Genomic DNA, 14856 nt, shown 5'->3' on the forward strand with positions numbered 1-14856 from the left:
CGGTGGTTCCCGGCTCCTCCGCCCCGGGGCACAGCCCGGGCTTTCCCGCGCCGCAGAGCCCCTCCCGGTTGCGCGGCGCCCCGGGCGCGGTCCGCCCCGCGGTCCACCCGGAGCCGGGCCGCGCCGCCGCGAGCGGGGGCGGGGGAGGGCACGGGGCGCCCCGACCCCGCGGGAGGTGAGAGGAGGGGCCGCGCGGGCGGTGCGGGTGCAGCCCGGCAAGGGGCGGGGCCGAGCCGGGAGCGGGGCCGGGAAGGCGGTGAGGCGCGCGGGAGGGGCCGGGGGCGCGGTGGGTGGGGGCGCTGGGGCCCGGCGCCGGTGGGTGCGGACTCGGTCGGCCCGGACTCTGGACTCGGGCCGGCCGGCGCGGGCGCCGTCTCCGCCCCGCGCGGACTTCGGAACCAGCCAAGGGCGCGCAGGAGCCGTCGGCGGAGCGCGTTTCCACGGGGCGCGGAGCACCGGCGGAGCCGCGAGGATGCGAGCCCTGCCGGCCCCGGACGCGCCCCGGAACGAGCGACCGCTGGCCCGGGACCCCGCGGCGCCCAGGGCCCGGGACGCGGCGGGGCCCGCACGCAGGAGCGCGGTGGAGAGGCTGGCGGCCGACCGCGCCAAGTACGTGCGGGGCCCTCCGAGAGCCGGCGCGGGCCCCGCGGCCGCGGGCGGCAACCCCGGGGCGAGCGAGGGGACCGCGGGCGATCCTCAGCCTCCGCCGCGCGTCCCCGGCGCCGGGGCGCGCAGGGCCATCGCTCGGAAGCCGCTGAGGCCCGACTCGCTGATCATCTACCGGCAGAAGTGCGACTTCGCCCGCGGCCAGGGCGCCGACAGCCCCAGGGCGGGCCTGGTGAAGAAGCTCTTCCAGGGCCCGGGCAAGGACAAGGCGTCGGCGCCCCCGGAGGCGCCCCAGCGGGGAGAGGAGACCGGGGCCCGGCGCGAGGAGCCCGTCCCGTCCACGCCCGGCTCCGCGGCGGCCTCCGCGGCCCCCGGCGTCCCCGCGCCCCCGGCGCGCCCAGCACCCGGTGGGACGCCCGCCCGAGTGCCGGCTGCGCCCCGGGGCCCGGAGCTGCGAGGGTCGAGGCGCGGGGGGCTGCAGCGCTCGCAGTCAGACCTCAGCTCCCGCCACTCGGCGTCCTTGGCCGACTGGGACACCTTCTTCCAGTTCTGCGGCCTGGAGCCGGAGGTCGTGGAGGCCCTCGGGAGGGAGAACTTCTCCGCGGGGTCGGACCGCGTCCCGCTCAAGGTCCGCAGCGTGAGCGTCGCCACCTCCGACAGCGGCTTCTCGCGGCGGAGCGGCAGCGAAGCGGGGCTGCAGGAGGAAGGGCTGGCGGAGCAGGTGCCCAGCACCACCTCGGTGGTCGAGAGGAACGCCCGCATCATCAAGTGGCTGTACACCTGCCGGAGAGCCAGGGAGAAGCCCGGCCGGGCGCTGCAGGGCCCGGCGTGACCGCTCCCGCTCTGCGGGGCCCGGGACCCCAGGTGTGCATCCGGGAAGCCCGGGAGGGGTGTCCGCGTGTGTGCGTGTCTGGGAGGGCTTGGTGAGTGTGGCCGAGCTGGACGGATCCAGCCCTCGGACGTTGCAAGGGACCCTAGGTATGAAGACCCAGAGGCTCATGCGCCCAAGGGACGGCCCCTGAAAGAGCAGGGGGCCATCAGTCCAGGTCCCCTGCAGGGACAGAACCCTTTCTTTTGAGTGTTTTGCTTCTGACTGCCTGGAAATGTAGTCTGAGAAGAGGAGAAGTTAGAGTTACAAAATGTTCAGAGAGCGGTTTGTACCCCTGCTGTGGTTTCTCGCCTTGAAAATGGCCTGAGAGTCCTAGGGGCTGTGTGGATTGACCTGGGGGCATCTTGAGGTTGGATCAGAGCGTCCTGGCCCACCTGTAGCCCTAGAGTGGGACGGACAGCCTGGCTTTGGCAGGACGGAAGGCTTTGAGCTCCTTGCTGGAGGCCCTCATCAAACCTGGCAGAGAGGGAGAACTTCTTTAAAGAATTTACCAGTTTGGCATTCATACAGCCGCACAGGTTTCCATGTGGCTGTATTTTGTTTGAGTTGTCTTGATAGCTTTCTTTTTTTCTTTTTTAAAGATTTTATTTATTTATTTGACAGAGATCACAAGTAGGCAAAGAGGCAGGCCGAGAGGGAGGAGGAAGCAGGCTCCCCGCTGCGCAGAGAGCCCGATGCGGGGCTCGATCCCAGGACCCTGATATCATGACCTGAGCCGAAGGCAGAGGCTTAACCCACTGAGCCACCCTGGTGCCCCATCTTGAGAGCTTTCTAAGGAGAGTCTTAGTTCACAAGAAGGAGCATCAGTTTGTTGGACTGGGGCCTGACTCGGTTGTTGCTGGTGTTTTAGAACTCTGCAGGGCTATGATTTCCTGGTTTATGTACCTCATATGATCGTACGGGGGATAAATCTCTTCCCCCTGGACACCAGTAGCACAGGGTTGATCTCAAGTTCCTTTTCACTGAGGAACTGAGGAACGCTTATCCTCAGTGACCTCTACTCTTACTTCCAAGAATATGTGGAGAGAGCATTTTGGGGTAGAGGAGGGAGAAGAGAAGGTACCTTTTTGGGGTTCTCCTTAGGAACCAAGAATTTAAACATCGCACCATGATTTTTCTCGTTCCCTTCAATGACGACTTGCTATAGATTAAAACAAAATTCACGAGATGGAAGTGTTTTGTCTGCCTCTGATATAAACTAATCAAAGACCCGGTATCAGTCTTCTCAGTGGGGAGGGTGCTGCGAGGCGTGATTGCTCACAGCTCACCTGCTGGGAGACTGAGTGGACAAAGGCCCAACTTCCTTGAGTACCCATGGCCTGAGTACAGACTTGGAAATTAACAAGGAGAAATAGATTGGATTCAGAAGAATCATGACTTTTTTCCGTATACTTTATTGAATATCGTATTTTTCACCAGCCTTAGAATCTATACAGGCAGTCAACATTTAAATTAAGAATAACAACACATTAGCCTGTGCTTTTCACAAACTGTTTTTTGAAACTGAGGTGAATACACTCCCCCAAGCCACCATGAACACCTCGGTGTCAAGGAGGAAAGTTGTGGGAATGGCATTGGTCCGGAGGGACGTGGTCCAGTAGACAGAGCACTAAAGTGGGGGGACTGGGAGTGTCTTCCATTAGTAATCCCTCCTCTACCTTAGCCTCCCATTGTCCATAAAATGAAGGCAGAGAGGCAGATAGTTTCCAAACTCTATTCTTTTTGATTCTGTAGAGTTAATAATCTGTGTATATGTGTTTTATGATTGGAGCCTGGAAAAGGAAAACAGAAGACCGTTTTCTTTTTTTTAAGATTTTATTTATTTGACAGACAGAGATCACAAGTAGACAGAGAGGGAGGCAGAGAGAGAGGAGGAAGCAGGTTCCCTGCTGAGCGGAGGTCCCGATGCGGGACTCGATCCCAGGACCCTGGGATCATGACCTGAGCCGAAGGCAGGGGCTTTAACCCACTGAGCCACCCAGGCGCCCCGGAAGACCATTTTCATTTACATTTTGGGTAATTTACATACCCATTTACATTTGGGTATGTAAACAGTGAACGTAAACTAAGTTCCCTTCAGGTTCCCAGCTTTGTGCTGTACTTTTCGCACAAAGGGGAGATAGAATTGGTGGGTATGAATAGTACCGAGGTAATAAGACGATGCACAAAGAAAACAAATTAAATCCTGACAGCGTGAAAACCAACACTCTCCCTTCTGATCCCTCCAGACCCAGATGCACCGCCCTCTTCTCCAGGCTCCAGTGTCAAAGCGGTGACCTGCCAGAGAATTTAAGGTTCCCTCTAGGAATTAACCCTCCAAAGCCCCTTTTAGGTTTGAGCCTAAGAAGAATCAAGAAGTTGGGTTAGGTTATGAGAACGTACACTTTTATGACAAAGAAAAGTAGTTGAGGCAAGAGGAAAAGTGACAGAAGGGTTAGGAAACTGCCGGCATGAATCCTGGCGGAGAGTAGAGGTTTCCCTCTCCCTTAATCCTGCTGGTTCCAGTGGAAGACTGTGTCCTCTGCCTTCCAAGCTGTTTGTTTTTGCTCAGAGAAGGGAGACGGATGTGACCCGGAGCCCGCTGCTGCTGTGTGTCGTTGCCTGTCACCGGCACTGTTAACATTTACGTCACAGATTTGCTCCATTAAAACCGTTGTTCACCTTCTTTGAAATTCATTACCGGAGACCCAAAGGCCGGCTGCTTCTGTGGTCATGGAGGAAGTGAGCTCCCTAGGCTTTGTCCAGCTCAGTGGGACTGTGCGATGTCCGGCATGACCATACACGCTCAACTCAGCACACCCGGGTGGCAGGCAGTCTCTTCAGGGGAAAAGCCAGCAGAGAGAGCGGCACCCAAAGCACAGAGCGCGGCAGCCACCACCTCCCCTGGCGGCGGTCAGCCAGCAGCTTGAACAGAAAGGCAGCTGACCTGTCCTCACAGGGGGTTTCATAACTTCTGGAAGCAAGAATTTAAGAGAGTAGTTTTCCTTTAGTTTATCACAATATTTGTGCCAGAATCCATATATATTCATTTTAGGATTCCATGAAAAATTCAGAAAATCTGAGATGAACAAATGTGTACTTTCTAAGTGGAAAGGAAAACAAATGTATTTTATATAGAGGCCTTTGTTCCTTGGGTAAATAGAGATACATTAAAATAAAAATATCCCATCCAAAATTAAATAAGTTCAAACTCATGTAAAGTAAAAATGCATGCTTTTCAAAATTGATGCTCTCCGGGCTAGAGAATAGCTCTCAGAGTCTGCGTGCAAGCCCGCTGGGGGTCCGTGAGTGGTAGTCCCTGGGGGATCGTGGTATTCTGCACCCCAGCGCGTGACGCCTGAGGACTCACTGCTGGTGTGAGTCATCTCTGTCCTTCGGTTCATTACAACGGTGGGGCTGCCCAGACTCAGGTCTCTCTGCTTTCCCGTAGAATATAGAAGTTACTGATGTTAGTGTTATTGCAGAAGAATGGTAACGTGTTCTTTCGGCTAATTAGGGATGCATGTTGCTCAGTTTCACGGCGAAAAGCTCAGATATTCTCACGTTTCTCATTTCTCTTAGATACAAGACGGAGCACCCGTAGACACGCCCTATAAGCTGGTGGGGTAGAGCGTGTCTCGTTGTTTGCAAAGAGGCCATGGGGGATAGGACAAACTGTGATGCTCCTGACTTTCCGCTCCTTTCGTTTTGGACTCGCTGAGAGGCTCTCCAGTCACCGTGTGAGAGTGGATTTTAGGGGAGCAAGTGGCTGGAGCAGCTAGAAGGCCGCTCTTCTCTGTCTTCAGGCGGGCCCCTGGGCCTTTCAGAGAGATTTGTGTGTGGAAAGGGTGGAGCCCGTTGGCCTTCTCAAATGTGCTTGGACCGCCTGCCTTGTCTTCAGTGTGTGGTCCGGCTCTGTGGTCGTGGGCAGCGGCCTGGACGACGAGCAAGATCCCTTTTCTCACTGTCCCGTGAGTCGGAGGCCAGCGGAAACTCCAGAGGTCCAGGAAAAGGCCTCGGGGAGGTGCATGTTTCTTCTGTCTTTGCTGAGGCTACTGACTTCTTTTCAGAATTTGAAATGCAGAAGGTACTGCAGAACCAAAGACCGCGGGGACCAGAGGTGGTGGTACAACCTCGGCCTAGACGGACGTGTTGGTTCACTGCTTTTTCCTTACTCCGCAGGAAGCGAGGCTTCCAGACTGTGGGGGCTCCTTGAAGTATGTCCTGGATGACTGGGGCCCCGGGGCCATCCTCAGTGCCACAGGACTTGTCCAGTGCACCCAGGTGACCGCACGATGGCTGCTTGCCCGGGAATGAAGCACCCCACTGAAGAGACGTACATAGTTCAGAAGGTTTGAAATGCGGTGGAGGAAGGGGACCTTGGAACTTGGAAATGAGCTGAGTTGTAGCTGTTAAGGCACGGCTGGAGCTCGGGGAGGTAGTTTCTTGTTTGCGCGGGATCTGGCCTTGCTCCCAGAGGGCAGCAGAGGAGGGAAGGCTTCTTGGAAATGTTTTCAGGGCTCTCTGTTTGACTGGCGTGGTGACAAAGAGGTACCATGATGCATTGTAATGATATTTAAATTGATTTTAAAAAGAAAAAAAAAAGGCCAAAAGTAGGAAAGCCAAGCACGGATACCATAGCGTTTACTGCTTTTCATCAGTCTGGGCTCTTTGGCCCCAATTAAACCGAAGTTCTGTAGCCGTGAGAAGGTGTATTGTACTTCAGCAGCGTGGGTAGCGGAGAGCAGACACAGTCACACGCTCTCACGGACACCTCCGTTCTGAGCATCACTGCCACCCAAACTGCAGAAAGTACTCTTAAAGCAATTGTAGGAATGCCACTGCCATTGGGTTGCAGCCGTGTGGACGTGCCATTGGAAGGGAAGTTGGAGCTGATGCTGCTGAAAATGCCTTCTTGGGAGCGGGCAGGAGACCTAGGAGCTCCCGTCCCTGCCAGCGTGGCAGTGCGCCTCCACAGGGCTCTGGTTCCCCGGCTGCCCAAAGCAGGGAGCGCCCAGGGTCCACACAGCACAGCCTGCCCATCTGTACAATCCCCACCTCCGTGGATCACGCAGTCATCCCGGTTTGGCACCAGCTCACCCTTTTCTGGCCAGGATGTGTCCGAGATGAGGGGCAGTCTCAGGGCACGTGGCTTCTCCAGGATCAGAACCCCGCGGGTAGGGCGTTGCTATGACCCTCGCCCACTCCTCACACCCAGACCACGTAGATTTCAGATTTAGAGAGAAATTTTACATCCGTGACGACAACCCAGAAGACTTTGTAACCCAGCTGACTCTTCCAAAGCCTGCTGTGTGTTAATGAAATACATGCCCTCGGGAACAACATGATTATGGAGAAGAGTATGGAGGGGAGAAAAATGGTTTCTCAGTGGTAGAACATTTTATAAACCAATGCATTTTGATATGTTCATGTACTTGTTTAATATTGTGTTCTATTTTTGTAACTTCTACTGTGAGGGGGGCCTTTGAGCTACTTATTATTATTATTTTTTTATTTTTTTTATTTTTTGCAGTTACTGGTCTTTAGATAGTTTGCCTTAACATCGTATGGTTTTAGTTTTTTTTTTTTTTTTAGATTTTTTTAAATTTATTTGACAGACAGAGATCACAAGTAGGCAGAGAGGCAGGTAGAGAGAGAGAGGAGGAAGCAGGCTCCCCTCTGAGCAGAGAGCCCGATGCGGGGCTCGATCCCAGGACCCTGAGATCATGACCTGAGCCGAAGGCAGAGGCTTTAACCACTGAGCCACCCAGGTGCCCCGTATGGTTTTAGTTTTTATCAGTTTTCCATCATTTTCTCCGTGCTTGTGTTTGTGTGTGTCGTTTGACTGGATGTCCCACTCCTGTCTGTAAGCATCGTTCTCCCTGCTGTATGTACCATAGTGATTGGTTTTCAAATAAGTCACATGTAGGGATTTTTGGAGCCTCTGTTGGCTACGGATGTACCTTACTCGTCGTGGACTCTATTTAAAGACAACAGATCCATGCTTTAAGAATGTCCCCCAGTTGTTCCTCCCAAAAGGCTGCTATTTTAGGGTTCAGTGGATTGCAGTTAGTTTAAAAATGTAATGTCAAATATGAGAGTTTTTTTTTAAAGTGTCTTTACATACGCCCATTCCCTTATTTAAGGTGTTCCATTAATCGTACATGTCAGTGCTTCGGGCAAACCTGTTTTGTGCCTTTCTACTCTCAAAGTAGGGTGAACTAGAACTTTCATCATATTTGCCTTAGATCGAATGGTGCAGACGCATAATTCATATAACAGATAAACATATATACAGACAAGCTGGATGCGTTTAAAAACACCAAGAGTTTCCGGAAGCATCTGTGTGTCCCTGGAGGTACGGGGAGGAATTCAGCCGCGGGGAGTTCAGAAGCAGATCTCAGAGGCGACTGCGAAGAGGAGAGGAGGAACAGGGCGTCCCCGGGCTCCAACAGGACCAGGGATGCTCCCTTTCCTCCACTACGATTCGTGCCTCAGGGTCAGGTCCCACGTGTGTGCAGGTGAGAAGTCCCTTCTTAATCCTGAATGACCCCACTTTGCTGAGTGACTTTGAGAACATCCAACTTTGAAGCTTGGTCTGAAAACAAAACTTGTAATTGTGTTTCCCGAGGATAGCAATGGTCACTGCTATGAAGCAGTTTCATTTGTTCATGAAAGAACAACATGTCAAGTAATATGATCAAACACAGCGGAAAGAAAGAGTGATTGGGAAAGCAAGAAAAACAGCTAGATAGTGTCTGTTTCTCTAATATATGGCTACCGGTAAGCCGTGCCTCCGAGAGGTGTTTGTGTTCCTGTGAAGTTCCCTCGTTGTGTGCGTATCTGTTAAGCCACCGGCCACTGACACTGAGGGGAGAAGGCTTTATTAAACACTCCCCTCTGCGGTAGGTTCAGAGTTCAGTGCCATGGTTACGGTTGGTGAGGCCACAAACTATCAGGCCCGGGCGATTGTTACGGTCGTCTCATACGCACTACCTTGCTAGAGTGCAATGGTATGTATTCTGTATTAAAGAAATAAAGTATTTTTCTCATTTCTTCCTGGTTATGAACCCATGGCAGAGACACTGAAGCTAGAGTGTGCATATTGTAGTCACTCACGCTCCCGTGGTCTCCCTTTCCCCCCGATGTCAGATTATCAGCCGAAATGAGGAAGCATTGTAGGCCAGTCCGGGGTAGGCAAGTCAGAGGGCGTGGAAGTCCCCGGCTCTCCCCGCAGAGCAAATGCAGTCAAAACAGTCCGGGACATTTAGCACGTTGTCTTTCTTTTGCTTAATAACACTTTTTACCCATCTTAATTAGTATCATATTGGAAAATAGGCACAAAGGTAAATAAGAAAGCACAGTTTATAACCTTTCGTGTTAGTTAATTCATCAGAGTTTGAAGAGTTTGAAGGCAAACTCTGCGAACACCAAGTTTGCTCTCAGTGTCTGCTCAGACTGGAGAGGTAGGAGCGAGGCAGGAAGGGCAGCTGGATCCCTAAACCCAGCCGTGCTGAGGTCAACTGGCTTCCTTTTCAGTCCTTCCCTGGCTTCTGCCCACACCCAGGCCAGCCTCTAAAGACAGGCATTCTTTGGAGAAGAAATGAACTGCTCTGCATTTCCATGAAGACAATGGACACCCTGGGAGTGGTCTTAGGTAGCTCTAGACACAGTCTCGATCACACAGCAGCTGCCAGGTCCTTCCTTCAGGTAAACCTGAGTTCTTACCTCTCAGTTACCCTTTGTGAAAATTCAGCAAAACAGAGGCAACACTTAAAGTGAGGTGTTTAAACTTCACTTGCATTTTGAGAAATGAGATAGATTTATGTATTTGAACGTTCTGGGTTGGAAACACCAAACAAGAAGGAGACTGAGTTCTCAAGCTTATCATTCTGGCCACAAAAGCATCAGGGAGCAGTGCAGAGAGAAAATGCAGACACACCAGAAAATGTGTTCCCGCCCAGTGGTACTTCTTCATCATGTCTGCTACAATACCCAAGTTCTTCCGTTGTGCCATCTTGTCATCTCCTTGAAAACTGTCATAAAATTAGAATTCTATCTGAAAGGGAGAATGCATTAAACCATTAATATCTATTCATCTTTAGGTCAAAATAGAATATTTATTTCCGTAGAGAAAGTAATTAGTAATTAACTAGTTAATTACTAATTAGTTTCCTGAACCATAGAACAGAAGTGGACAGACCTGGAGTTTGGTCTCAGTGTAACCCGAGGTATGGTCAGTTTTTAGCTTAAGTAGGACTCTTAGTTACAAGTGCCAGAACAGCACACCGCACTGCCAGCTCACCCGTGTTCTGCCGTCCACCTGCTGGTGCTATGGGGACGTCTGCGCTCCTGAGCAGTGTTGACGGCCATCGGGGACAGCCCTCTCCGACCACAAGCACAATTCACCCGCCCACATTTACTGAGGAGCCAAATGCTGCAGGAGGCACCAGGGAGTCCCCAAGCTCCCTGCCACGATGGGCTGACATTCTTGGAGGGGTCAGATGTCCCATAAGGATGGAGAGATGGATAGATAGGAAGATACACAGACGAAATACATGGTAGAGAGACAGACGGATGACAAAGACAGAAGACACACCGAAGGGAGGGAAGGCGCGACAGAGGGAGGGAAGAAAGGCGAGAAAGGAAATAGACGGACCGAGTGGCGCTGTGACCCTAATGTATAAATTTCAATATGACCATTCTGGTTTATGGTTTCTGTGTGGTGGCCCGACTGTCTGGACCACAAATGGAACTCAAACGTCCAAATCATATTAAAAGAAGCAAGCAAGAGAGAAGGGAAACCTGGCGATTGTAAATGACACTTTCCCCCCGAGAGGTTCATTTTAATCCCGAAGACCCTTCACCTCGGATGGCCACGAGCGAGTCTTGCTAACCGGGCATCACGGCGTGTGGAATCTAAACTGACAAACAGCAGGTAACTGACGAACTGACAAAGGTTGCAGGTGGGACTTAGGGCTGGGCCTGTATCCTGTCGGAAGCTTGTCGGTAAGGGACTGCAAGCCTTCCCTCGGCTTTGAGAGGAAGTCCGCCTCACAGAGGGACAGAATAAACAAAGGCCACACAGCAAATAAGCACGACCTGCAGGCCAGAGCAGGTCAGTCCCAGAGAAGTGGCAGTGTTTCCTCTGAACGGCGTCCGGAGCCGTCTCTGGGGCGGTGGAGGTGAACAGCCGGCTGGGCAGAGCCAGGCTAACATTGCCCTGCAGGGCCGTGTTCCTTCCGAGGCCGCGAGTCTGGATGGCAGCCTCCACAGCTCAGAAAGGAAGCACGTCCCAGGTGCCTGAGGGCATGCTCACACTGTTTCCCCTGGAAGCATGTGGGGGGTGCCGGCGAGAGGAGGTTCATGTGGGCACCGAGCACTGGGTCAGGAGCGCAGAGGGCGAAACCTGGATGAGATGCTGGAGCTCACGGGCGTCCACCCTTGCAAGTCCCTGGGGCACTCAAGATCCCAGCTCACAGAGCTGCCTGGTGTGCGGGGTCCTGGAACGTGGACCCCTCCTCCTCCGTCCAGGGTTCGTTCTGAGCTCTGCCCAGTATGTCTCCAGGTGAGTGTTAGTAAGGTGAGCCGCTGGTCCTGTTTCCCCCTCTTCCTGGTGTCAACACTGAGTTCCTTTCCTGGGAGGGATTTCAGTCTGCAGTAAGTTGGGAAGGTCGGACACCCTAAGACAGGAAGCCTTTACTAGGCCACGTGTGGATGCCCCATTTCGTTTCACTTTAACTCCCACCCTGAGGATGCTGAGGTCCAATTAGGGCAGCTTCGGGTGTTTCCTGCATAGTGGGGAAGATGATCCGTTTGGGACTGGGGAGGTCCAGAAGGCTCCATGATGAGAAGGAACCTGGAGCCCAGTTTTAGCCCTGCCCCTGGGAGGACCTGGTTCTGCAGGAAGAAGCTTGTCCCTTCAGATCAGGAGGGAAGCCGGCACTTCCCAGGCTTCTTCAGTAGCAGGGATGGGACCAAGAGCTTTAATGTGGGTCCTCCGGTCAACCCTCAGACCATCTGTGATGCTCATCATCTCACAGAGGAGGGAGCTAAAGTGTGGAGGGCTAGTAGCAGCCCGGGTCAAAGAACTCATAGCTTGGAGAAGTGAGAGTCTGAACTCAAATCTGCCTGGCTCTCCTGTGTATGCACCAAGCTGTTTTTAAGAAGTAAATGCCAACCGGAATGTTTAAAAGATTGCATCATTTCTCAGAGGCATAGACTGATTCAACAGGTCAAAACCTAAGCAGGTTTCCGATCCAAGATGCCACTCCCAGGTTACCTGATTACCATCTGCTGAATGACTCAGGCAAGGCTGGGTCGCCTCAAGGATGAACATGGGGCTCCCACGTCCCAGATCTTAAAGCAGGGTGCGGATGTTCACATCACAGGGAATGCTCTCGTGGCTTAGTTTATGCTGGTAATTTCACAGAAGATCACATGTGCTTTAAAAAGAGGACTATGAGGAAACTCAGAGGGATGGAAACAAGGTAGACCAGAAGAGCTCAGACCAGCACTGGTCGGGGCCTTGCAGGGGCTGACCTGTCGAATGGGATGGCGGTCACTTGCTGCCTCTCGGATCCCACTACAGAGCTGTGAATCCAAAGCACATGTGTTTTGGGTTAGAAGTTCAAGACCTTCTAGGTCACCACAGACAAGTCTGGCAGAACTGTGATTATTTTGGTAGCTAACCATTGACTTTTAGGTCAGTGGAAAATGACCACAGTTTTAAAAAGCAGAGGGACTCCTTTAAATGTACTTTGAAATACTAGAAAGTTTGGCCCATCTTTGGGTGATTTTTTCAGCAGTAGTAAAAGAAAAGGCTAGGATATGCACACTCAAAACATCAACTTGCAGCCTCTCGAGTGCGTTTCTAGGCCCTACAAATATTAGTCTTTTCTAGGAGAGAGTACAAGTGAGTCCAGTGTCGTGCTTCCTCCATGCAGGGGCCGGTGAGGGCGGCATGACTCACGTTTCCTGCTGGCTGGCCTGGGCTGAGGGAAAAGCTGTGGCTTGAGGATTGCAGGAAGCCGCTGCCCGCTCTGCTTGCATCGCTCAGGATTGCTCCCCTAAGGCCACCGTGACCACAGGACACACTCGTAGTCAGCACCATCAACCTGCCGTGGCCCATGGTGTCAGGGCCCCTGTCAGAGAGCTACAGCGCTTCCTCCGAGGAGGAACGTGTTCCAACAAAAACGCGTCTGCACGCGCAGTAGCGTGGGTGCCCACTGGAGTAACGGCCGAGGAAGCCAAGTGCCTTAGCAGCACGGAGCTGCCACGCGGCCTTCAGAGCTGACGGACGCGGAGGAGATACCATCTTTCCGTTTCCTGTGCGTTAGGAGTGACTTCGAGCATCCGATGGGGGAGAGTGTGTTCAAAGGCACTGAGTGTGGAGGAAGCCCCCAGGCACCGTAGCTGTGTGTATTCTCATCACCTCCACCCCCTAAGAGTTCCATACGTTTGTCATTCACTGTTTTGTCTAAAATCCATGTAAACCAGTTTATATGGTCAAGCTGCTGTTGCTTGTGTGACGGTTCATACTTTTTCTTTTCTGGAGGCCTCCAGCTTTCACAGCTCTACACTTCACGGCTCTGGGTTTGCTGGCCATGATTTCTTGTTGCTGGTGTTTCCAGCTGGAGAAAGCACCCCAGTGGCACCCGGGAATTCTGGAGAAGTGTCGCAGAACTTGCCGACTGTGTGTACTTAAGAATCGAGAAGTCCCAAGTGGGTGTTGATGACAAATGGCAAAGTAACAAAATCTTGTCCTCGTTTAGAAGTTTAAGGTTTACCAGGCTCTCATATACCTAGTTTCTCATTGGGTCTTTACAAACATCTTTGAGGCAGTCAGGGAAAGTGTCACCACTGCTTCTGTTCCGTAGAAGAGATCAAGAGTCAAAGTACCTGCCCAGCCTCACACGGCCAGTTGGTGACACACCTGAGCTGGGTGGTTGGAGGGGCCAGAAAGACGTCATCAGCTTCACTACCTTGTCAGGCTCTCCCCGAGGCTCATTCAAGAGCTTAATGGAGGCAGCTCTGGTTTGTGTCTTGACTGTTGAGTTTTCCTAAAGCTTTCTGTCTAAAATCCCTGCTTTCTGTCTAAAATCCCTATATCTTTCTCATGAGATTGCCCACTAAGGCTTTGTCCAGTCCAGTGAGAGACCAAATAAATTTTTAAACTCATCCTACCGCATGAGACCTGTCATATGTGGAATGCAACGTGTGTGCGCATGTCTGTGTGTGCGCCGGTTTGACACGACCTCTTGGCTGCTCTTACCGGCCCCGCGTGCGTGCAGCAGCTCGTGTCTCCTGCCCAGAAGCAGCTCTTCACTCTGAGTGGGAGGGAAACTTACACTGAGTTATCTGAAGCCTAGATGACCCCTCGCATTTGCAGAACATGTTTACAAGGTTCCTCCTACACACAGTTGCCTCATTTGGAGTGCCACTACCCTATAGCAGAGGGAGTGTACCAACGGTCACACTTGTTTTCAGGCAGACTCAGGAAAACAAAACAAAAAAAGGAGACCAACTGTCTGAACATTGCCACATTATCTCTTCCTATCCTCGGATCCATCCAATAGTCTTTGTAACCAAAGTTCTAGGGTCTTATCTGCTGTTTCATTCTGTTTTGTTTTTCTAGTTCTTCATAATAGATCATGTTTTATATTCAGAAGTTTTAGAATAAATACCACAAAATGCATAATATGCATGAGAGCTTACCGCCTGAAACCCAGCTCTCCATAGGTGAGAAGTTTATTCCTACTCTGACACCCCTTCATTTCTGAGCTTTCCTGTTTACAGACAAGTAGAACACTTGAGTATAAAAACTGTTCAAAGACATTGTCGCTAATCAGAGGATTTCAAAGTCATCTTCCTTTCCCAGCTCCCTGGCTTGGGTTGAAGCCCCCCTACCTTGTAAGGTGTGTGTCCCCTGGACGAAACCACCAGGCAGAGGCAGAGGGAGTCAAGTAAGCGTCCAGCCGGACCTCACGGCTCCGAGGGACGTATTCCGGTTTCAAGGTTGATTCAGACCCTGGGGACGTGAGGGAGTTGTTGCTTCCGCTTAAGACGGGACCTCTTACCTACACAAACGGTCTCTGTTGTACGTCCGGGATAAAAGGTTAAAGCACAGATTTAAGTTCAGCAGCTGCAAAGGATGCCACAGACGAGAGGACGAGATGGGGGGGTGGCTTCAAGATCAGCTGCGAACAGGCCTCTGTCTACAGGGGAGGAACCGGAGCCCCAGGGTTATCTTGGGCCACCAGCAGTAACTCTCAGCCACTTCTCCTGGGTCCGCTCCCAGGGCATTGTCACGGGCCACTCCCCGCTTGTCCTCCTCATTAGAAACATCCTGGAATCAATGATTGAGAACTCTTTGAGTAACT

At 52.4% G+C, this 14856-nt stretch overlaps 1 protein-coding gene across 7 annotated transcripts; it reads left to right on the forward strand.

Moving 5' to 3' along the window:
• The first annotated feature begins 341 nt into the window (after positions 1 to 341).
• FAM110C (family with sequence similarity 110 member C) lies at positions 342 to 13655 on the forward strand. 7 transcript variants are annotated; one of them, XR_013967472.1, is made up of 3 exons: positions 342 to 1470; positions 5057 to 11042; positions 12421 to 13655. XR_013967472.1 is itself a non-coding variant. In XM_080814348.1 (2 exons), exon 1 carries the CDS (start codon positions 473 to 475, stop codon positions 1436 to 1438), a length of 966 nt encoding a protein of 321 aa, XP_080670474.1. In that variant the 5' UTR covers positions 342 to 472; the 3' UTR covers positions 1439 to 1470; positions 5057 to 13655. The 7 variants fall into 7 exon arrangements, 3 of the variants coding, with proteins under 3 accessions (XP_080670474.1, XP_080670475.1, XP_080670476.1); XR_013967473.1 differs by having other exon boundaries at positions 5057 to 7995; XR_013967474.1 differs by having other exon boundaries at positions 5057 to 5826.
• Positions 13656 to 14856: the final 1201 nt, after the last annotated feature.

Source organism: Martes martes (genome assembly GCF_963455335.1).
Source record: "Martes martes genome assembly, chromosome: 9".
In the NCBI taxonomy this organism is placed as follows: Eukaryota; Metazoa; Chordata; class Mammalia; order Carnivora; family Mustelidae; genus Martes; species Martes martes.